Source organism: Bos indicus, chromosome 2, assembly GCF_029378745.1.
Source record: "Bos indicus isolate NIAB-ARS_2022 breed Sahiwal x Tharparkar chromosome 2, NIAB-ARS_B.indTharparkar_mat_pri_1.0, whole genome shotgun sequence".
Lineage (NCBI taxonomy): Eukaryota > Metazoa > Chordata > Mammalia > Artiodactyla > Bovidae > Bos > Bos indicus.
The window spans coordinates 85,867,741-85,891,731 of record NC_091761.1 but is presented as its reverse complement, the minus strand read 5'-3'; the positions used below and the strand labels follow the sequence as shown (position 1 = coordinate 85,891,731).

The window sequence follows — 23,991 nt, the reverse complement described above, 5'->3', positions numbered from 1 at the left end:
TTAAGTGCCAAAGCAAAGTTTGTAGAAGCCAGTCAGGCCTCTCTGCATATCATACCTTAATGGTAAGAGGCAGTAATGGCTCTGTGTTCCAAAAGCTGACTAGGAAATTGTTTTTTCAGTTTTAAATAAAATAAATGACGTGTTAAGATCTTCTTGAGATCTCCCTGTTGTGGCACTTCTTACATTAGTAAAATAATAATATAACATTATTCTGTCTAAACACAGTAATACTATTAGGGAAATACATTTAAAATTAATTACATTTTACTTTTTTCTGTGGTTAAACCATGTTTTTTAAAAAAGAGTTAGACCAGGAAACTGGAGAATTCTAAAGAAGCTGTTTGTAGTTTCCAAATCTGAAAAACAAATTTAATCATGCCCACTGAGAGTCCCTTGGACTGCAAGGAGATCCAACCAGTCCATTCTGAAGGAGATCAGCCCTGGGATTTCTTGGGAAGGAATGATGCTAAAGCTGAAACTCCAGTACTTTGGCCACCTCATGTGAAGAGTTGACTTATTGGAAAAGACTCTGATGCTGGGAGGGATTGGGGGCAGGAGGAGAAAGGGATGACAGAGGATGAGATGGCTGGATGGCATCACCGACTCGATGGATGTGAGTCTGAGTGAACTCCGGGAGTTGGTGATGGACAGGGAGGCCTGGCGTGCTGTGATTCATGGGGTCGCAAAGAGTTGGACACGACTGAGCGACTGAACTGAAGTGAGAAAAATGAAATGCTCACATTTTTCTAGTCCGTATATAACTTTGACTTCCACAGAAAGCAGTCCTTATTGAATCTTTTTAAGAGTGTAGAAAACTATATTTAATTGTTTTAATAGTTTTTTGAGTTGAACAGAAAACGCAAGTGTTAACAAGTTTTATCATACTGTATTTTGATTTCATATTGAATCTCTATGTACTTTCTAGTTTCTAAGTTCTGACATTTCTTGGTTTTGGGGGGGCATTCCATTGCAGGATGACGATGACTACTCATCATCTACAAGTTTGCTTGGTCAGAAGAAGCCAGGATATCATGCCCCTGTGGCATTGCTTAATGATATACCACAGTCAACAGAACAGGTAACTTAAAGATTAAACCAGAGTTTATTTGGATAAAGAAAACTGAATGTCTCAACTCCCGGGGAAACTCATTTATTTTATGAGTCAAGTTAATATTTTGAGGAGAGTTGATTTGAGAAAATTAGAAATAGTTAGGTTATAAAGGTGATAATTTCATGAAGGGGATTGAGGGGATTGAACTATGGAAATTTCTCATATGCCTTACTTTCTCATAATAGCATTTATGTGAGTATTGATACAGAATATTAGTAGGCATTTATTAAGCATTTTTATGTTTTATAATGTTCTGACTTTTGTTTGTGATTTTGTTTGGTTATTTAATAAGTGAATATTAAGTGAGACATACCTCTTTTCAGTATGATCCATTTGCTGAGCATAGACCTCCGAAGATTGCAGATCGGGAAGATGAATACAAAAAGCACAGGCGGACCATGATAATTTCCCCTGAGCGTCTTGATCCTTTTGCAGATGGTAATTCTTTCCCACTTTTCTATAAGTATTCAGAAATTTATTTGTGTTAAGTTGTCTTTAGCCCTTTGATTTTTTTTGGCATGCTTATGAATTTGCTTTTCTTTTTTAAAATCCCCCTTACTATAGATTTGTGTAGATTTGGTTGAAGTCACAGATGCCATATTCTTCATCTTTATAATGCCAGTTTTCTTTCCAGGTAGAAGGACAAGAAACTAATGAGCCCATGCCATAGAAACGCAAAGGGTTAAAGGTTTTTCTTTTACTTTTGTTTTTGGGTACGCTTTCTTTACTTTGAACAAATGTGTTTTTCTGCTCAAGATACTTTCAAATTATTGAAAGTTTTCATCCCAAATCTAGATTTTTAGGATTGTTAACTTTTGAGAAACTGTTTCCACATTAGAGCTCCCCCCATGTTGCTCTAAATATAGTTTAATAAATGCACCTACTTTGCTCTAAGCAAACTTAAAGTTAAAACAGAAGTATGTATACAAAGACTTTGATATTTTTAATAGTTGGAGTCTGTTTTGCTGATTTTAGTGTGCAGGTCAGCACAAGGGGCATAGTGAGCCTGATGGATGCTTTCCTCAGGTGAGTGAGTTTCAAAATCAAAATTAGGTGCCTGTTTTTTAAAATTAGATTCTGCTGCAGGTTTATAAATTAGACTTTCAGCCTGCATGAATTAGTAGGGATATTCTTTTTTTACTTGCATAATTGTAATTGATTTAAACATGTATGTCAGAATTCACAGGCCCATACTAACTGTCCTTAATTTCTTTCCTACAGCAGTACTGCTATATGCCAGTCCTGTCTGCATTCTTAAGGGTGCAGTTCAACACATCCTCTCTAGATTATGGTGAAAAAGTATTCCAAAGGAAGTCTTATCAGAGCTAGTGTCAGAAAGAATGACACTATCAATTGGGCATGATCTTCAGCATAGGAAATGTCTTAGAATTTTATTATATTTTCCTAAATTATGATGCTATACTACTTGTATAGCTAATTATCACATTTCTAAAACATCGTGTGCCTCTGTGAATCTTGTATTGTTTCATTTGGGCTTCTTTAAGATATTTCAAAGTTTGAAAAGCAAATACTGAAACTTTAACCAAGAGACTAACACATCTCTTTGTACACCACTTTTTTTCTATATGCATCATAATAACTGGTAGAAGTAATATATTTTAAGTAATATGTTTCCAGTTGTTATTTATACTTCCTAAGAAGATAAAAATATGTTTCTGGGTCAACAAAACATGGAAAGCCCATGAAGCCCTTTTTAGTAACATGACATCAGAATAAGATTAGAGGTATATTTTTTAAAGTCAGATTTTCTAAACTATAACTGTTGTAGAACATTGTATGAAGAACTTATCTAGTCGTAGTTACTTGTAGTCAGGATTTTAACAGCTTGCAACAGGTAATGTTTTGAATATAAATATCTTTCCAAAGTGTTACTAATGGTAAAGAGATAATTTTCTAGGCTTCTATTCTGCTGCTTGAAGTCAGAACTGCTGATGGAGACAAAGGCACGAAAGTGTACGTATTCCGGATTAGCAACCCAGGAACCCATCACTTCTGAAGACACTAAACTGTGCTGTCATTTTGTTTTTATATGCATTAAAATCTTTGTTTTAAACTGCTGTAGATATGTTTGTGTTCAAACAGGTTAAATTGATCAGCAAACTCAATAAAAAGTAAGATGTATAATTATTAAAGTTTTTCATCAAAAAATAAATTAAAGATTATGGAATAATGTAATATTAGAGCAGGGCAGATAAATCAATTGAACCTAATTATCTTTTATTTATTGTACTCTTGTCCTGTTGCTGTTCTTTTCTGCAGGAGGGAAGACCCCTGATCCTAAAATGAATGCTAGGACTTACATGGATGTAATGCGAGAACAGCATTTAACTAAAGAAGAGGTCTGTAAACCTGCTTTTTATTTTCATGGTGTTGGAAGAATGTAAAAGAAGTTGAGATTGACAGACTTTTATATTTCCTTTTTTATTTGCTGCACAAATATTGCTTACTTTATTACTGTTACTGTTAATAAAAATTAAGTTGAGAAAGAACCTTATGCAGAATTCTGCTGCTGCGGCTAAGTCGCTTCAGTCGTGTCCGAGTCTGTGCGACCCCATAGACGGCAGCCCACCAGGCTTCCCCGTCCCTGGGATACTTAGGCAAGAACACTGGAGTGGGTTGCCCTTTCCTTCTCCAATATATGTGTACACATATATATTTTATAGAGGACATATCTGTGGGGGCTATTAACAGTATGTCCCTGAAGTCACTGTGTAAGGGAAAAGTCAAATAGTGAAATCATTTTTTTGAAAAGCCTCTTATTCCACAAAATTCAGTTTGAATATGTGTGGAAATTCAGTTTGAATATTCTGATGAGTTCCTGCTGGCCTGCAGAGATTGCTCTGTTTTAATACTTAGTCTTTGTAATTTTATTATGAATATATAATAGATTTTGGGGTTGTAGAACTCCATATATCTAATGGAGTTATAGAACTCCACTTTAAAATCACAGGGTAAATTAAATGTATCTTTGTTGTGACTATACTATATATAATACTTCATAGTTACAATTACAATAAAATTTTGAAAATTTATCACTCTCCCAACTTAATAGTCTTAATTGCTATTTTTATAAGTTTTACTTGAAGTGTTTTTCAGTGGAAGCATTTTGGTTTGCTACCGTTGACTGAAGATTTTACTTCATTAACTATATTTAAAGCAGTGCTCTCTATGTAATACGTTCCATATTTGCTCATCTATTATATAAAAAGACAGTGTATAAAGCTTGAAAATACAGGAAAGAGAGGTAAAATAAGGAATGGAAATACCAGTAGCATAGAAAGGAGAATGAGTGAAGAATAAAATGGTGTTAGGTAGAAATAACTGTACTAATGGCATGAAAATATATTGAAAGTGTTTTAAAGATGCTCACTGTTTATTTGTGTATTTTTCAGAGAGAAATTAGGCAACAGCTAGCAGAAAAAGCTAAGGCTGGAGAATTAAAAGTCGTCAATGGAGCAGCAGCATCCCAGCCTCCCTCAAAACGGAAACGACGTTGGGATCAAACAGCTGATCAGACTCCTGGTGCCACTCCAAAAAAGCTATCAAGTTGGGATCAAGCAGAGGTAATTTCTTTTTATTTTTTATTGTTACTATTTTTAATTTATTTCTCTCATGGAATATATTGGTCTGCTTTTGTTGCCTTAACAAGATAACCTCAGACTGGGTAGCTTAAACAAGAGGCATTTATTTTCTCACAGTTCTGGGGGCTTGAAGATCAAGGTGCCAGCAGGGTTAGTACCTAGTAAGAGCTCTCCTCCTGACTTGCAGATGTCTGCTTTCTTGCTGTGTCCTCATGTGGCCTTTGCACACGTGGAAGAGCGAGGGAGCTCTGGTGTCTCTTCTCTGCCTGTAACGACACCAGTCCTGTCAGGTTAGGGTTCAACCTTGTGACCTCATTTAACCTAATTACCTCACTCAAGGTTCAGTCTCCAAGTACAGTTAGAGCAAGGATAAGGGCTTCAACATGACTTCTGTGGCAAACAGTTCTATTTATAACTTGTAACGGGATGTTCGTTTTGAAATATTAAATACAGATAATGGAAGTACGTCACATTATATGGAGGTTGAGTATAACATAGCGGTCCTCTTCATTTTCTAGATGGATGATTTTAAGTCTGACTACAGGTGTCATATATACACACTACTACTACATTTTCTTTGTCAGTTTATTTTCCTAGAAACTTTTTTTTGGTGGTAAAATATACAATTTGCCATTTTATCCATTTTTAAGTGTACAATTTAATGATATTGATTACTCTTAAAATGTTGTACAAGAACCACCATGATTTATATTCCGAAACTTTTTCATCACTCAGACAAAGTGATCATTAAGCAATGGCTCTATTCCCCTTCCCTTCAAATGACTTCCTTATGTTCTGTGAAGCTGTACCTCCTTAGCTGCTGCTTTTTAGTTTGTGACTTTGATTTCTATTTCTCTCCCATCCCAAATAGGAACAATTAAAAAGATAAAAGTATAAATGTTCCCACTGTGAAATCTGCTGGTATGCCTGTATATGTTCTCATCTACTCTGCTTTTCCATCTCTTGTAATGTGGACTGTTAGTACAAATTGACTGTGTACAGCTTAACCCGTCTGTTTATGTACCATTTCCCATCTCTTATTACCCAAGGACTCTAATGTAGCATCAGTTTTTTTCTCTGTACTCTAGGTTATTATCATCAACAAACACATTTTCCTGATCTTTATCTTTTAAAAAAAAAAAAAAACAAAAAAACTGCAAGAAATCATCTCTTGATCTTCACATCCCCTTCCAGCTACCATCCATTTCTTTCTCTTTTTACAATACTCCTCTTAGTGGCTACTACTTTTTAGTCTTGTTTGCTGTATCATCCTCAGCTTCCATAAATTTAGTGTACTCTAATGCTCAATCCTCAGATCTCTTTTCAGTCTAAATTAACTCTAGGATCTTGCTCCTGTCTTTACATATTGTCTTTGTAAGACAACTCCCAAATTTACAAATCCATCTTTATTTCTCTGTTCCTCAGACCCAACACATTTACCTTGATGTGTATTTGATTGGCATCTCAAAATCAGTATTTCTAAAATAAAATTGATTTTCCATATTCACTCTTTCCATCCTGCTCCCATGTATATTGGCTCAAACCAAACCCTTCAGGGTCATCGTATATTCCTTTTATTCTTTAATCTGACATCCTATCCAAAATAAATTTTCTTGGCCCAACTTTTAAATATATTCAGAATCTAGCCACTTTACATGGTATCTGTCCCCTCTACCCTAGTCTAAGTCACTGTCCACTCTAGCATAGGCTACTGCAGATTTATTTACAAATGAGGAAAAGCATGTCAGACCATGGCAGTGTTTTTCCAAACTCAGAACTGAGTTCTAAACCTAACACGTAATTTCCAACGAATTTAGTTTAAGGTAGATCTTGAGGACTTCCCATTTGCTTGCTGATACATGAGAGGACTTGACTCTGCAGAGAAATATTACTAAGTTAAATTCTGTGGTTGGCATCCGGTGTAAATTTTTAGAACTGAGAAAAAGAAACTTGTCTTGTATCTCTTCAACAGAAAAGAAGACCCAAAAGTTGATGTCTGTTTTATAAAAACTAGAGATTCAGACCATATTTTCTTTCATGTTTCTCATTTAACACAATTCTATTCTAATCATGTCTGTAGGAATTACAGTGGATAGTAGGAAGAATTTTTTCCTACCTGATTGAGCAGGAAGAGCAGTTGAGCAAAAAGATATTTTTTAACAGTTTATGTGCCTTGTTATTGTTCAGTGTTGTTCAGTCACTAAGTTGAGTCTGACCCTTCGCGACCCCATGGACTTCAGCACCCCAGGCCTCCGTGTTCTTCACTATCTCCTGAAGTTTGCTCAGATTCATGTCCATTGAGGTGGTAATGTCATCTAACCATCTCATCATCTGTTGCCCCCTTCTGCTTCCCTCCCCTCAGTCTTTCCGAGCCAGCATCAGAGTCTTTTCCAGTAAGTCAACTCTTCACATCAGGTTACCAAAGGATTAGAACTTCAGCATCAGTCCTTCCAATGAATATTCAGGGTTGATTTCCTTTAGGATTAACTGGTTTAATCTCCTTGCAGTGCAAGGGACTCAAGAGTCTTCTCCAGCACCACAATTCGAAAGCATCAATTCTTGGGCGCTCAGCCTTCTTTATGGTCCAACTGTATATATGCTTTACTCACCTAATTAAGAATTTATTAACCCTGATTAATATATAGAATCTTTTGAAAGAAAAAAATACTGATTCTTATTTGCAAACATAAAGCTAAATAGAACTCTTGGGTGGAGCATCCAACTTTAAAAGAAATACGTAAAAATATACTACAAAACTTATAGAATTATTTAAATACAAATTTTGTTTCTACTGCTTGACCTGCCATTTTTGATATGATATTGTCTGCATTATGGAGGTTATTTTGCTGTCACACTGTCTGATGCCCTATATCGCTCACTGCTTGTCTTTATTTGAACTACCATGGAACTTTTGATTAAGTCAGCTTCTAATTTTTTGTTTTCATTAATCTTGAGAGTAATATAAAGATTGTAAATATAAACTCATTTCAAGGATTTGAAATTATGTGGCAGTATCAAGTTATAATTACTCAAGTGATTCAAAACATGGTTAAATTAATTAAACACATAAAATCAAAAAAAAATTCAAAAATATTCTTAGTGGGAAATTTGGTGCTCACATTTCAAAGCCCCAGATTTATAGAACTGAAAGTTTTTGAGATCTCAACAGAGAAACCTTAATGTTTTCCCAAAAGTTACAGAACCATTAGTGGCATAACAAGATTATTACCCAAAATATGTTGTTTTTTTAAGCTAGGGCTTTTTTCAGTGCTTTAAATTAAATCTTTAAATTGTTTTTAGTCATAAACATGTTTGCTTAAAAAGTAGGCATCTTTTAAGCAGAAGGATAATCTACATCTACTCTCTTAATCATGAACTAAAACATTTAATTTTTTTTTAAGTTTTCTAGTTACTTTCATGTGGATGTCTGAAATAAAAATGTTTTACTCTGTTAAGACCCCTGGACATACCCCTTCCTTAAGATGGGATGAAACACCAGGTCGTGCAAAGGGAAGTGAAACTCCTGGAGCAACCCCAGGCTCAAAAATATGGGATCCTACCCCTAGTCACACACCTGCGGGAGCTGCTACTCCTGGACGAGGCGATACACCAGGCCACGCAACACCAGGCCATGGAGGCGCAACTTCCAGTGCTCGTAAAAACAGATGGGATGAGACCCCCAAAACAGAAAGAGGTACTTCTAGTGGAATCTGGGCATGTGTTTGAGTAAAATGTTGATTTGATGAGTGGTATGTCTATGGGTGAAACTCGGTTCTTCTGGTCCTGGATAGACAGATAAATAACCAGATGTTTTCGGGACAGGTTAAGAATTGAGCAGATTATATGTGTAAATCTTTTCCCTTCTTAAAGAGGTTTAAGGATTATTTTAGGAGGAACATTAGTTGTTGCTTAGTCGTTAAGTTGTGTCCCACTCTTTTGTGACTCCATGGACTGTAGCCCTGCCAGGCTCCTCTGTCCATGGGATTTCCCAGGCAAGAATACTGGAGTGGGTTGTGATCTGCAGGGGATCTTCCTGAACCAGGGACCTGAGATTCCACAAACCACACACCCCTACTTCCTCCCCCCGCATAAACAGTAATGGATAAGAGAAGCAGTATAAAATTGCACATGCAGAGTAATCTCACTCTGGAAAAATGAAAAATGGCTCAAGCTACACAAAAGTGGTTATTTCTGGGTTGTATTATGAGTGATTAAAAAAATTCTTTGCTCCTGTTTCCTTTTCTTGTTTCTGAACTTCATCAGTTTGAGTTTGTTAACTGTTTGAGAATAAACAGTCATTTTTTGACAGTGGTTAAAATTTTAGGCTTATTCACTTTTTCTTTAAAGATACTCCTGGGCATGGAAGTGGATGGGCTGAGACTCCTCGAACAGATCGAGGTGGAGATTCCATTGGTGAAACGCCAACTCCTGGAGCCAGTAAAAGAAAGTCACGTTGGGATGAAACACCAGCTAGTCAGATGGGTGGAAGCACTCCTGTTCTGACCCCTGGAAAGACACCAATTGGCACACCAGCCATGAACATGGCCACCCCTACTCCAGGTAGAAACTTTGTCATTGGAAATAATTTTTTCCCCCTGTTAGTATTTTGAACTTTTTGTTTGTGGTTTTCTGTGTGTTATTAATGCCTATTTTTGGCAAGAATAACGGGACATAAAAGGAAGTCTGAGTTTATAATATAAAAATGAATGTTAGAATTGATCTTAACTGTCTTATATCCAATCTCAAGGACCTATGTGATGATAAAAATCTTGCACTATATAGATTATTACAGAAGTTTACTTTTTTGGTAGGTCACATAATGAGTATGACTCCTGAGCAGCTTCAGGCTTGGCGGTGGGAGCGAGAAATTGATGAGAGAAATCGCCCGTTGTCTGATGAAGAATTAGATGCTATGTTCCCAGAAGGATATAAGGTAATAACAACATGAATCTGGTTTTTAGAATGTGGATTTGGTGGGGAGGGGTGCACCATGAGGTTTGCAGGATATCAATTCCCAATCATTCTGGGGCAGAGGATTGATCCTTGGCCCTGGCAATGAAAGTGACGAGTCCTAACCATTGGACCACCAGGGAATTGCCTGGTTTTTGTTTTAAATATTCTTTGAAAATATTAACTGGTAAAGTTTGCATTGGTCTTGCCCAAATTTACTACTCTGTTTCATTCTTGAGATATTTCCAAGTGTGTTTCATTTCCACATTATATCATGGTTATTTTACTTGATGTCTCACAAGATCCTGTGTATTTAGTTCATGGATTGCCAGTGAACACAAAGAATGTTCTTACTTTACCATAGCAACTTGAAGTTTACTTTGAAGTATAAAATTTTGTAGGTACCTCTGACTCTAGGACCTTTCGATGGTCTAAACGTGGTCATATAGCTATAATCAGGGCTGGAACCTAAGTAATTTGATGGCCTTTACTGGGCCTTTTCTGCCAATGTCTATTGCTTCTTAACAGTTTTATGTATTTTCCCCTCTCCCCTCATTAGGTTTGTACTAGAGTATTTGTTTTTAAGTATGCATGAATTAACTACTTTATAACTTTTTGTAATCTTGGGTGGGGAAGGTCCCCTGGAGAAGGAAATGGCAACCCTCTCCAGTATTCTTGCCTGGAGAATCCCATGGATGGAGGAAGCCTGGTGCAGTACAGTCCATGGGGTCACAAAGAGTCGGACACGACTTAGTGACTAAATCACTACAAATGTCCATGTAATACTGTGGGTATAGTCACTCTCCATCCTACTGTTGACTGCCTTGAGTGTCTGTCTCAATTACATTCATTGATTCCTTTATAAGTAGAAGGGGAAAATCCTCCTTTGTGAATATTGAGTGAATTTTTTGATTTTAGTTAAATGGTGTGTATTTATAGGGCTTTGCTCAACATTTTGGATTTTTTTGCACTCATTTTTGTACAGTCTTAAAAGAGATTTGCTTTTGTAGCAGAGATTTACATGAATTTTAAATTTTTTATTATTTTAATATAATCTTTTATGCATTCTGTGCACTATGTGAGCTTATTTGCATTTATGTGATACTGGTTCACCAATATGTTTATATAGTCTAATGTTTGAAAGTGATTAGAATTTTGTAAGCCTTCTTCATGTATTGCATCATTTCCCCACACTTCTAATACACTTAATCTAAATTTAAATTTGATGAGAAAGAGTAATACTTGTTATATATTTTAAACATACAATTAAAATAGAAAAATGAGATTGATGTTAATTGATGTTAATTCTTGCCTCTAAGCAGAAAGCTTCTTACGTGCACATATTACTAATTTTTGTTATCATTTACTATATAAAGCTAAGAAAGTCCTAAATTGTCTTTTAACTGTATTAGGTACTTCCCCCTCCAGCTGGCTATGTTCCTATTCGAACTCCAGCTCGAAAGCTGACAGCAACTCCAACACCTTTGGGTGGTATGACAGGTTTCCACATGCAAACAGAAGATAGAACTATGAAAAACGTTAATGACCAACCATCTGGAAATCTTCCATTTTTAAAACCTGATGATATTCAGTACTTTGATAAACTTTTGGTAAGTGATAATAACAGATATAAGATACTAACTCTTTAGCAGTTACAAGTCATTATATCTCCACTAACCTTTAAATTTTTTACTTTTTACTGTTAGGTTGATGTCGATGAATCAACTCTTAGTCCAGAAGAGCAAAAAGAGAGAAAAATAATGAAGTTGCTTTTAAAAATTAAGAATGGAACACCTCCTATGAGAAAGGTAAGTACCAGTTTGTTAAATCATCATGTTCATTATAATCTTAGAGATTCTCCATTTTATCCTCAAAGCCTTTAAAACATGCTGAAAATAAGGGAATTAGTAGAATTATGTGGGAAATTAGTATCATGTGGTTTGAAAATGGTTCTTTAGGAGACGTTTAGGAGCTTTAGCTTATACTCTTGTGACTCTATTAAATTACCCTTTTTTTAATATATTTTTTCAATTTTTTTTTAGTGAAGGTATAGTTGATTTACAGTGTTGTGCTAATCTCTGCTGTACAGCAAAGTGACTCAGTTCGTGTATATATTCTTTTTTAATGTTCTTTTCCATTATGGTTTATCACAGGATATTGAGTATGGTTTCCTGTGCTATACACAAGGACCTTGTTTTCTATCCATTCTAAATGTAATGGTTTGCATTCTACCAACCCCAAACTCTCAGTCCATCCCGCCGGCCCACAAACCACAAGTCTGTTTTTTGTGTCTGTTTTGTTGATAGGTTCATTTGTGTTGTATTTTAGATTCCACCTTTAAGTGATATTGTATGCTATTTGTCTTTCTCTTTCTGACTTACCTCAGTAATAATCTTTAGTTGCATCCATGTTGTTGAAAATTACATTATTTGGTTCTTTTTTATGGATGAGTACTATTCTATTGTATACATGTGCCATATCTATCCATTTATCTGTCAGTGAACATTTAGGTGGTTTCCACAGCTTGGCTAATGTGAATAGAGCTGCTGTGCACATAGGTGGTGTATGTATCTTTTTGAATTAGAGTTTTGTCTGGATATATGCCCAGGAGTGGGATGCTGGATCGTATGATAATTCTATTTTTAGTTTTCTGAGGAACCGCCATACTGTTTTCACAATGGCTTCACCAGCTTAAATTCCCACCAACAGTGTAGGAAGGTTCCCTTTTCTTCACACCTTCTCTAGCACCGTTACTCTGTTTGAATTATCTGAAAACATTGTTTAAGCCTTTATCACAGGAGTTCAAACTTCAGAGTAATTTTAATGGGAATGAACACGTACTTCTGTATGTAAAATATCCGTTTGACATTTACACTAAAATATTCAGTTACAGAAAACCATGGAGTAATTATTTTGCTCCCATTCAAAACGCTTATAATCAAGAAACCTACCTTTTACTCTTTCTTCCAGGCTGCATTGCGTCAGATTACTGATAAAGCTCGTGAATTTGGAGCTGGTCCTTTGTTTAATCAGATTCTTCCTCTGCTGATGTCACCTACACTTGAGGATCAAGAGCGTCATTTACTTGTGAAAGTTATTGATAGAATATTATACAAACTTGACGACTTAGTTCGACCATATGTACACAAGGTTTGTTCTCCAGTTGTGTTTCTAGTGACTTGATATATTTTGATACAAAAAGAATTCATTTTTTTTTACCAACTTATCAATAGATGTATTTGTGAAATGTAAAAATTCTTAAAAAGTAACAAGATGCTATACATTTACAATAAAAAAGGGAAACTTCAGCTCCTTTTAAAGAATACTCAGTTAGCCATTGTTAACATTTACATACCCTGGGACCTTTTTCTTTACACGTAGATACATAGACAAATACATGTGTAAATAGATGTAACTTTTGGCCATCCTATATAATGGGTTCATAGTACTCATATTTTAAATTTGCTTTTATTGATATTAGGATATGAAAATGTATGTTTCTGTATCATTAGCCATTTAGTACTAAGAACCATCTTTTTGCTGATGGTAATTATGGCTTAGAATTGTAAAATGCAGATAGGGGTATGTGTGTATATTGTATTTAATTATTTTTGTATTACCATTTCTCCCAAATACTGATTTTTATGTTGGGTTTAAAGTTGTGTGATTAAAATTATTAATTTGTCCCTTAATTAACACAGTCCTAGAAATTAAAAATTTCCTTATATGTACTCTGTTACATGAGCATTGCATCAGTAACTGGTGTGAAAATGTAGCTCCTTCTCTTTTTCAGATCCTAGTGGTCATTGAACCATTGTTGATTGATGAAGATTACTACGCTCGAGTGGAAGGCAGAGAGATTATTTCTAATTTGGCAAAGGTATTTATATTTCTGGAAAACAAAGTTTTATATTTGTTGATAGGACTATTCAATTTTAGAACAAAATGATTAAAGGTTAATGTTATCAACTCATTATTATCATTTTTTTCTTAAACTTTCAGGCTGCTGGACTGGCTACTATGATCTCTACCATGAGACCTGATATAGATAATATGGATGAGTATGTCCGTAACACAACAGCTAGAGCTTTTGCTGTTGTAGCCTCTGCTCTGGGCATTCCTTCATTATTGCCTTTCTTAAAAGCTGTGTGCAAAAGCAAGAAGTCCTGGCAAGCGAGACACACTGGTATAAAGATTGTACAGCAGATAGCTATTCTCATGGGCTGTGCCATCTTGCCACATCTCAGAAGTTTAGTTGAAATCATTGAACATGGTAAGTTGTAGGATAACTTTGTTTTCAGACAGGTTTCCTGAAATTTAGGCTACTGATTTTTGAAGAAGTGGAAAGTGACCTACATAAACACCATATAGTTTATGATTTGTAATATTAGCTGCTAATAGGCTGTAGTTCATACTGGCTTTTGCCTAACTTTGTCCAGTGTGAACAGATTGTGCAGTTTGACTAAACGGTTAGATGTATTGCTGGAATCTCAGTAGTACTATCTAAGTTAAAATTTGGCAGTATTGCTTAGTTGAAACCTGTGTTTGGCTTTCTATAGGTCTTGTGGATGAGCAGCAAAAAGTTCGGACCATTAGTGCTTTGGCCATTGCTGCCTTGGCTGAAGCAGCAACTCCTTATGGTATTGAATCTTTCGATTCTGTGTTAAAGCCTCTATGGAAGGGTATCCGCCAACACAGAGGAAAGGTAAATTCACCAGTTTGGTTGTGTTTTTTATTTCTACTCATTGAAGTTCAAATGACCTAAATCTAATTTACTAAGTATATATATATATTTTATTTTAAAATAGGGTCTTGCCGCTTTCTTAAAGGCTATTGGCTATCTTATTCCTCTCATGGATGCAGAATATGCCAACTACTATACTAGAGAAGTGATGTTAATTCTTATTCGAGAATTCCAGTCTCCTGATGAAGAAATGAAGAAAATTGTGCTAAAGGTACTTGTTCCAAATTGTTCAATATTTATTCATCTAAATTGGATGTATTTCATTGTTGAAAGAGAATTCTATATCATTAAAAAATATATTTTAGACCAGGACTGTGTTTGCTGCTGCTATTATTATTTTTTTGAACATTTTAGGTGGTAAAGCAGTGTTGTGGAACAGATGGTGTAGAAGCAAACTACATTAAAACAGAGATCCTTCCTCCCTTTTTTAAACACTTTTGGCAACATAGAATGGCTTTGGATAGAAGAAATTACCGACAGGTAAGTTTTTATTGTAAAAAAAAATATTTTCAGAAATTCTTACAATTAATCCATTAGTTTGATTGCATATTACATAAATCATATTTTGCCTTGAGGATCTCATAGCTTGTTTGCTTGATTGTGAAAGAGGATGGATTTTAGTCAGCAAGTCAATTTTCATTTTGAGTTTGCATTCTGGAATAAATAGCCAACTATGAATTGACATTTTTATCTAGTAAGTGAACTCCTTAATCTGGCTTAAATAAAGCATGAATATAATCTTAACCTTAATCCCCTTGACATAGACTCATACTTAATTTTTTTGGCCACCTTTTTCTTAAAAGTTTTATTATTTTTTAAAAAAATTTTTTTGGTTGTGCTGGATCTTCGTTGCTGTTCTTGGACTTTCTCTAGTTGCAGCGAGCAGGGGCTGCTTTTTGTTGCCGTGCATGGGTTTCTCATTGTGATGGCTTCTCTTGTTGTGGAGCTCTGGCTCATGGGTTCTTGGGTTTCAGTAGTTGCAGCACATGGACTCTAAAGCGTGGGCTCAATAATTATGTGCACAGGCTTAGTTGGTCTGGGCATGTGGTATCTTCCCTGGCCAGGGATCAAAGACATGTCCTCTGCATTGGCAGGCAGATTCTTACCCACTGTGCCACCAGGGAAGTCCCATCTTAAAGTTTTAATAGTAGGAGCCAGCTGTTTTCAGCACACTGACTAGCTAAATAGTATCTTTAGAATATTCCATTTTCATAATTTCTCTGTATTTCCTTGGAAAAGCAGTAAATTGATTTTTCCCTCCTCTTTTTTAGTTAGTTGATACTACTGTGGAGTTGGCAAACAAAGTCGGTGCAGCAGAAATTATATCCAGGATTGTGGATGATCTAAAAGATGAAGCTGAACAGTACAGAAAAATGGTTATGGAGACAATTGAGAAAATTATGGGCAACTTGGGAGCAGCAGATATTGATCATAAACTTGAAGAACAACTGATTGATGGTATTCTTTATGCTTTCCAAGAACAGACTACAGAGGTAATGATACTAATTATTATGGCAAGTTGCCATTGGCTCTCATATTTGTAAAAAGTAGTTTCAAGGAAATGTTATCAGTAAAGAATTAATTAAAAAATTTAAATGCCCATATTTATGCAGTTAACTACAAAGAAATGTTCTTCTACATCACATTTTTAGAATAAATTTTTGAAAGCTGAATATTAGTATGTTTTAACTGTTTCGTCACAAACTGAATTCTTGTTCACATTGAATATAGTTTTTAAATTTAACTTGGCCTTTTTTTTTTTCTTTTAATAAGGACTCAGTAATGTTGAACGGCTTTGGTACAGTGGTCAATGCTCTCGGCAAACGAGTCAAACCTTACTTGCCTCAGATCTGTGGTACAGTTTTGTGGCGTTTAAATAACAAATCAGCAAAAGTTAGGCAGCAGGCAGCTGACTTGATCTCTCGAACAGCTGTTGTCATGAAGACTTGTCAAGAGGTAAACTTTTATATCAGATTCTTATTTATTCACCAAAAGAAATAGCATAAACAGTAACATTTCATCTTTTTTTTTTTTTTTTTAAACAGGAAAAATTGATGGGGCATTTGGGTGTTGTTTTGTATGAGTATTTGGGTGAAGAGTACCCTGAAGTTTTGGGCAGCATTCTTGGAGCACTGAAGGCCATTGTAAATGTAATAGGTATGGAATTCGTTGGTTATGGAAGAATTTTTTGTTTTTTGCTTTTTAAAACTTCTTTGGATTTTCTGAAAGTAAAATACAGAATCCTATTTAGGAGTTGAGTGATAATATCTGATACAATTTTTTAACTACTAAAAAATATAGTTAAGTTGGGATGTCACAAGAATCTTACCTCCCAAAACCTATTTATATTTTACTTTAAAAGAGAAAAGAGGGCAAGTTTTAGGACCTGCAAGAGAGGAGCGAATAGTCACAACTCAAAAACTTAAGTCATGGGATAAGAGGGCCCTAAAAATACAGTGTCTCACATGGAATATATAGGAAGGCAATGGTGGGTGGAGAGAACTCTGAAATTTTAAGACTAAATATGATATATTTACTCAACTTGAATAAAATGGTTATGGGAGGTTTTCCTGCTTGCCATTAAGTTCAAGGAATGATAACCAGGGAGAAAAGTGAATCGATCAAATAATCTCATCATTTAAATCCAATACTTTTAAACTACCCTTTCAGCTTTTTACCCAAAGTTAAAACAAGTATATTATAAATTCTTTTGGGTGGAGAATAAAGCTTTTATTCTTTAAAGGCCTTATGATGGAGCAGTAAATATGGTCTTGTGTTTTATTCTTCATTGTAATTGAATAGAACTATTGCAGCCTTGTGCAGAGTTTAGAGGGGCAGAAATAACCTATCAGGAGGTTGAAATAAGCCACTATTTTTCTTGTTTTAGTAAGTGGTTTTTATGCAGTATAGGACGTCTTTGAACCATTGCATTTACATACAAATCACAGTTCAGTCCTGTCCTCTATATTTGGAGATACTTGCTAAAAATCAGTTACTTGGCCACTTGTGGGGCTCTGGTTTGCAGGGAACTATAAACCATATTGTTGGTCAGAGAAACATGGGAAAAGCAATGGAGAGAGAATCAGAGCAAGCAATTCTAGTTAGAACAAGAGCCCCTGCCAGCTGCCTCCTTTTTTCTCTCTTCGTAGGTGTAAATACCATCCAAGTATGCCCTGCATTGCAGGGAGACTGGAGATCTGTTTGTTTTGCAGTTAAAGGGTAAGGGGGCCCTTTCTGGAAAATTTTGCTTTAATTTACATGTCTCCCTCTGGCTTATATTGTTGTGTATGGCCGGAACATAAGCTGTCCCCATATTTAAATGTCAGTGTACAAATACATTTCAGAACTAAATGGAATTTTTTTGTTGTTGAGTATCCATCATTCTTTAAATCACTTCACTAATTTCTTTCATTTTTATACATACATAATCAGAAGTTGTTAATGAAAAGTTAAAAATTCTGCGTTTGGTCAGAATCTGGGGCTTTTTCTTTCCATAGGCAGCTGTAAGTTTGTATTTATGCCTAGTCACATATATTACATTGTTAAGTAAAAGATAAAATGAGCAAAGCATGCAGTTTACATGTTAATTGATAGTGTGTTGACTTCTGTTAAATAGGTATGCATAAGATGACCCCACCAATTAAAGATCTGCTGCCTAGACTCACCCCCATCTTAAAGAATAGGCATGAAAAAGTACAGGAGAATTGTATTGATCTTGTTGGGCGTATTGCTGATAGGTAAGCAGATTACCTAAATATTTTTTAAGTAGTATTGGTTTTCACATTTTTATTCACTTGGCAAATTTTGCTAATGTAAGTATATATGGTCAGGCTAATATTTTCAGTGAAATTTCAGTTTGAATGGTAATGAGGGAGTAGCGGTATATTTTTAAATTTTGCTTTTATTTAAAAATAATCCATCTCTTCTGAACAGTTAACAATTTATATAATGCTTAAAATGAGTTGGTAATCATGTTTTGAGAACTGAATTTTTAAATTTACCTTTTAAAATTTATTGTCACAAACAAATTAAACTTTTATTTTTAAACCAGGGGAGCTGAATATGTGTCTGCAAGAGAATGGATGAGGATTTGCTTTGAACTTTTAGAGCTCTTAAAAGCACACAAAAAAGCTATTCGTAGAGCCACAGTCAATACATTTGGTTATATTGCAAAGGCCATTGGGTGAGTAGTATTTACGTCTTTTTTTTTTTTTTTTTTAACTTTGTAATAGACCGATTTAGTGTTAAAAGATGCTTCTGTTTCTGTAAGCTCTTTTAAGGTAAGGTATGAGTAATGCAGTTAAAATAGACTTTAACTAATGACCTTCAATTTTTGAAGTATTTTCTTTCATCTTAAATTGAATTAAAATAGAAGGGTATAAAATTTCATTTGATAACACTTCAGTGTTTGCAGAGAGGGAAACATTTCAGAAGGATTTCAGGTTTTGTTGATTCTTTTTGGTTATTGTTTAAAATATTACGACCAGTTCTTTTTGGATATTGCTAAAACAGTTAACATAGTTCAATTCTCAAGTTAATACTTCATGTGTTTTAAAAATATTTTTCTAGAGTTAATCCACAGACAACTAAAAATTATAACTATTTTGTTAGATAATCTGTGGTTATTTGCTTTCACTCCACCAGAACCAAACTGGAACAGTCATTGCAGAAAATGAGATATTTCATGTACATGTGGCATAAGAAGAAGATATTCTCAAACATAACAAAAGTTGATTATATAATTAGAGTCTCCCCCACCCCTTTTTTGCTAGCTATAGTATATTTTCACTTGTGATGAAATATTTGTGATGAAAGTCAAGCAATTTGCAGTGAATAGCTGTGCTAATCTTTTAGTTCCTGTGTTCCTTTAAATTTGTGGTAAGATAAATCCTTAAAGAAGGAGAATAAATAGCAAAACTAATACAATTTGTAAAGTTTAAAAATAAAATGAAAAAAAATAAATAAATGTGGTAAAGGTGTGTGGGCGGGAAGATAAAAGGGAAACAGATTTTGTATGTTATGGCATGGTAGACCACGTTCTGACCACTCAAAGAATTACTCATATTAAACATGTAATGATGGAGAAGGCAATGGCACCCCACTCCAGTACTCTTGCCTGGAAAATCCCATGGATGGAGGAGCCTGGTGGGCTACAGTCCATGGGGTCGCTAAGAGTCGGACATGACTGAGCGACTTCACTTTTATTTTTCACTCTCATGCATTGGAGAAGGAAATGGCAACCCACTCCAGTGTTCTTGCCTGGAGAATCCCAGGGATGGGGGAGCCTGGTGGGCTGCCGTCTATGGGGTCTCACAGAGTCGGACACGACTGAAGCGACTTTGCAGCAGTAGCAGCAGCAACATGTAATGAAATGAAATTTCATTCAATGAAATGAAATTTCAGGAAATTTATTAAAAACAATTATATTTGAAAATGAATTCATTTGAATATATTCATTAAAGTGAACATTTTAATTAAAATGAAGTTCTTAAGTAGAAACAATAATGCCATAGCATAAAATTACTGAGTTCCCATCCTTTGATTATTTTTCTTCCCTCTGAAAAAATTTTGACTTGTATACTAACAGTTTGCTGGCACATTTCTTTTTTTCCAGCCCTCATGATGTATTGGCTACACTTCTCAACAACCTAAAAGTTCAAGAAAGGCAGAACAGAGTTTGTACAACTGTGGCCATAGCTATCGTCGCTGAAACATGTTCACCCTTCACAGTACTACCTGCCTTAATGAATGAATACAGAGTTCCTGAACTGAATGTTCAAAATGGAGTGTTAAAGTCACTTTCCTTCTTGTTTGAATATATTGGTGAAATGGGAAAGGACTACATTTATGCTGTAACACCACTACTTGAGGATGCTTTAATGGATAGGTAAGTGACTTGAACTAAGCACAAGAAAAGAGTTAAAATAATTCTTTTATTTTAGAACTTACTGAAATAATCATTACATGACCTGCTTATTGTGATGTAGTTAAAGAAGGGACCACTAGCCTGGATTTTTATCAAACTATTAATGTGACTGTTCTCTCCAAATAAGGTATATGATATAGGACTTTTCTTGGTGATCGTATGGTTAAGAATCCACCTGCCACTACAGGGGACATCAGTTCAGTCCCTGGTCTGGGAAGATTCCAGAGCCATGAGGCAACTAAGCCCGTGCACTGCAACAAGAGAAGTCACCACAATTAAGAGAGTAGCCCCTGCTCCCTGCCGGTAGAGAAAGCCCTTGTGCAGCAGCAAAGACCCTGCACAGCCAAGGGGAAAAAAAAAAGATACATGCTATAATGGTTCCCCTAATTTTTTTCCCCAAGTGTGCCCCCTCTTCATTTTAGACCCTTCCCCCCACTTTTTTTTTTGGCCATGTCATGAGGCTTATGAGATCTTACTTGGCTGACCAGGGATTGAACCCTGGCACCAGTAGTAGAAGTGCTGAGTCCTAACAACTGGACCATCAGGAAATTTCCAATCAACTTTTATTTTAAAAATTAAAAAGAAAATGATGAGCATGAGCTTATTGATATAATGAAGAGACCTGATCTTTTTAGCTTTTTGTATGGCAGGTGAAGCAGAGACACTTTTAACTCCTGAACATAGCCTGCCAGAGCCACACTACTGTCACTGCAGGCCCCCAATTATTCAGATGGTGACCCCTGATAAAGTATTGCTGGAGGTGATGGATACAGTCCTAATACCAAGAAACATGACTTTAGTTGGGACATTTACCAAAGAGGAATACGGATTCATTGTAATCTATGCCTAATAGATTATTATAATAAGAGAAATAAAGATGCTAGTAACTAAGTAGGTTCAGGTGCTTTTTTTTTTCCTCTTAAGGTTTAAGAGAAAAAGGTATTTTTTTCTCTTAAATACCTTTAAGGTTCTCTTCCTGGCTTTGAGGGTAAAACTTGTGAACTTGTTTTTATACCTGTCATAGACCTTTTATCTGATACTTGTTCTCAGTTGAATAAATTGTAATAAATAAATCAATGATTTGTCATAAAGTCAGTCAAAACATGGGAGGTGATAAAAGTTCTTTTTTCTGGGTTTCAAAAAATTATTAGTCCTTCTCTTCCTTTCCCCAAATTGAATTCTTGAATGAATCTTTTTAAAAAACCACAAGGGAAGGGATTTAATCTCATTTTAATTATTTACTGTATACAGTATTAAATTACTTTCAAAGATTTTAAATTTACAGAGTTCAAAATGAGGTATTACTGTTAATCGTTCGTGTGTTAAGGGTCATGTATCCCCTCTTATTTTTAGTAGCTTGCAAAAATATACACTGTGCTGGGCCTTCTTGCTCCTATTACTATGAAAGAAAAATATAGCTTATTTTTGAGCCATAGTGAGCAGGTTTGAATCATCAAAGCAAAAGTTCTCAAGTAGAATTATTAGTCACTCTAAAGGTATCCTGTGTCAGATACAGGAGGTGTAAGGATGACTCTGCATCCATTCCAAACACTGAATTTGTGATATAGTTTCTAACAGGCAGGCAAGTATTTTCTGTGAAACTAAGACTGCATCTTAATAAAAAGCTTTTTTTGCTCTCCATTACAGGGACCTTGTACACAGACAGACTGCTAGTGCAGTGGTGCAACACATGTCACTTGGGGTTTATGGATTTGGTTGCGAAGATTCGCTGAATCACTTGTTGAACTATGTATGGCCCAATGTGTTCGAGACATCTCCCCATGTAATTCAGGCAGTTATGGGGGCCCTGGAGGGTCTGAGAGTTGCTATTGGACCATGTCGAATGCTACAGTATTGTTTACAGGTAGGTTAAAGATTTTTTAAACAGTACTCATTGAAAAAAGTAATTTAGTTGAATTAAGTCACTGTTCCTAATTATCGTTAGGGAGAATATATTTGTGCCATATGGGAAAACAGTTACGAGGGGAGAGAAGATTCGATTTTGTCCTTGCCCACTTCAGTTTTATGGAATTGACATCTTTTTTTTTTTCCTTTCTCAAAGGGAGATGTTTGGAACCATATCTTTATGGTTTATTTGTTAATTGTGTTAAGGTTATGTATTTCTTGAAATAATGTAACCTTTTAATTATTCTAGGGTTTGTTTCACCCAGCCCGGAAAGTCAGAGATGTGTATTGGAAAATTTACAACTCCATCTACATCGGTTCACAGGATGCTCTCATAGCACATTACCCAAGAATCTACAACGATGATAAGAACACCTATATTCGTTATGAACTTGACTATATCTTGTAACTTTATTGTTTATTTTGTGTTTAATGCACAGCTGTTTCACACCTTAAACTTGCTTTGATTTGGTGATGTAAACTTTTAAACATTGCAGATCAGCGTAGAACTGGTCATAGAGAAAGAGCTAGAAATCCAGTAGCATGATTTTTAAATAACCTTTGTTTTTGATGTTAAGCAGTAAACGCCAGTAGTGACCAAGAACACAGTGATTACACACACTATACTGGAGGGCTTTCATTTTTAATTCATGTTTATGAAGATTTAGAATTCATTCCTTGTGTTTAAAGGGAATGTTTAATTGAGAAATAAACATTTGTGTACAAAATGCTAACTCGTGTGTGTTTTTTGAACATGACTTGTAAAATGCGGAACTTTGATAAAGTACTGGTTTCTGTAGAATAAGTGGCTTAATATCGTTTTCTGTCACCTGGTTTTTAGAGAGTAGTTAGTAGAATACAAGCTATATAAAGTGATGGTATCTTTGTCAAAATTCCATTGCTCTGTTGATAAAGACATTAGGAAGAGTAGGTTTGGGGCTGTTAACCTCAAACTAGCACAACCCTTCCATCACCTTAGAAAATATAGCACCTTTGCTGAACTGTCTTTAATATTATTTTGCACTTGCATAGCGCCTTTCATCTGTTGATTTCTCAAAATGCTAATGAATTTACTTAAGGGAAGTAATTGAAGTCATATCCGACTCGTGACAATTCTGTTTAGAATGTGGGAAAAGTAGCTTAAACTTCTACCTGTAGGGAGTGAGGCTACCTCTGAGTCATGCAAGTTAGAATAAGACAATCTTTGGAGTTCTTTGCCCATGTCATGTCATAAGCCACTACTCAACAGTATATATACCTGTTAAGCACCTACTTTATGTCAGCCACTGTGGTTAGTTGTAGGGATGCAGAGGTACTTCTGACCTGCGTCTTGCCCTTAAGAAATACAGTATAGTGAAAAGGGGGAAACATCTAGTTACAGATTACTTATGCTACACAGTGGCAGCAGCTGAAATGTCTAGGTTTGCTTAGTTTTGCTTAAGTATCAGGTAATATATGCCAATAATCAGATAATAATTGATCAATAGGTGTTGAGCATAAGCTGAAATGCCATTCAAATTCAGAAGAACCAAGCATTAATACAGCACTTTTTTTTTTATAATAAAGTATATCTTTGTTTTTCCCTAGTTGGCCAAAACTTTTTTAGTTTTAGGTGTTAATCTTCCCATAGCTATTTTAGTTTATCTCCTTATATTATAGTACTTAACATGAACTCTGATGAGAAGTGAGCTGCTGCAGCAGCTTAAACATACAATGGCTCTGCCACAGTAAGGAAAACCAATATCCTGAGATT

At 35.3% G+C, this 23,991-nt stretch overlaps 1 protein-coding gene across 6 annotated transcripts in view; it reads left to right on the top strand.

Annotated features, from left to right (window-relative positions):
* The window catches only part of SF3B1 (splicing factor 3b subunit 1), a 58,313-nt gene extending 35,341 nt beyond the window's left edge, over window positions 1-22,972 (top strand). The window contains exons 4-26 of one of the 6 annotated variants that reach the window (XM_019974337.2): window positions 974-1,078; window positions 1,435-1,549; window positions 3,392-3,471; window positions 4,525-4,695; window positions 8,170-8,407; window positions 9,061-9,273; window positions 9,525-9,646; window positions 11,076-11,273; window positions 11,370-11,471; window positions 12,634-12,813; window positions 13,457-13,543; window positions 13,666-13,936; window positions 14,223-14,368; window positions 14,472-14,618; window positions 14,762-14,887; window positions 15,679-15,900; window positions 16,181-16,363; window positions 16,453-16,564; window positions 18,024-18,144; window positions 18,459-18,590; window positions 20,022-20,294; window positions 21,981-22,197; window positions 22,489-22,972. In XM_019974337.2, the coding sequence (XP_019829896.1) occupies window positions 974-1,078; window positions 1,435-1,549; window positions 3,392-3,471; window positions 4,525-4,695; window positions 8,170-8,407; window positions 9,061-9,273; window positions 9,525-9,646; window positions 11,076-11,273; window positions 11,370-11,471; window positions 12,634-12,813; window positions 13,457-13,543; window positions 13,666-13,936; window positions 14,223-14,368; window positions 14,472-14,618; window positions 14,762-14,887; window positions 15,679-15,900; window positions 16,181-16,363; window positions 16,453-16,564; window positions 18,024-18,144; window positions 18,459-18,590; window positions 20,022-20,294; window positions 21,981-22,197; window positions 22,489-22,647 (3,720 nt within the window). In that variant the 3' untranslated portion in view covers window positions 22,648-22,972. Of the gene's footprint in view, window positions 1-973; window positions 1,079-1,434; window positions 1,550-1,600; window positions 3,186-3,391; window positions 3,472-4,524; window positions 4,696-8,169; window positions 8,408-9,060; window positions 9,274-9,524; window positions 9,647-11,075; window positions 11,274-11,369; window positions 11,472-12,633; window positions 12,814-13,456; window positions 13,544-13,665; window positions 13,937-14,222; window positions 14,369-14,471; window positions 14,619-14,761; window positions 14,888-15,678; window positions 15,901-16,180; window positions 16,364-16,452; window positions 16,565-17,556; window positions 17,627-18,023; window positions 18,145-18,458; window positions 18,591-20,021; window positions 20,295-21,980; window positions 22,198-22,488 lie in introns of those variants that run through there. The other 5 variants (XM_019974347.2, XR_002182316.2, XR_011569671.1 and 2 more) reach the window with 5 other exon arrangements.
* The last annotated feature ends 1,019 nt before the right edge of the window (window positions 22,973-23,991 follow it).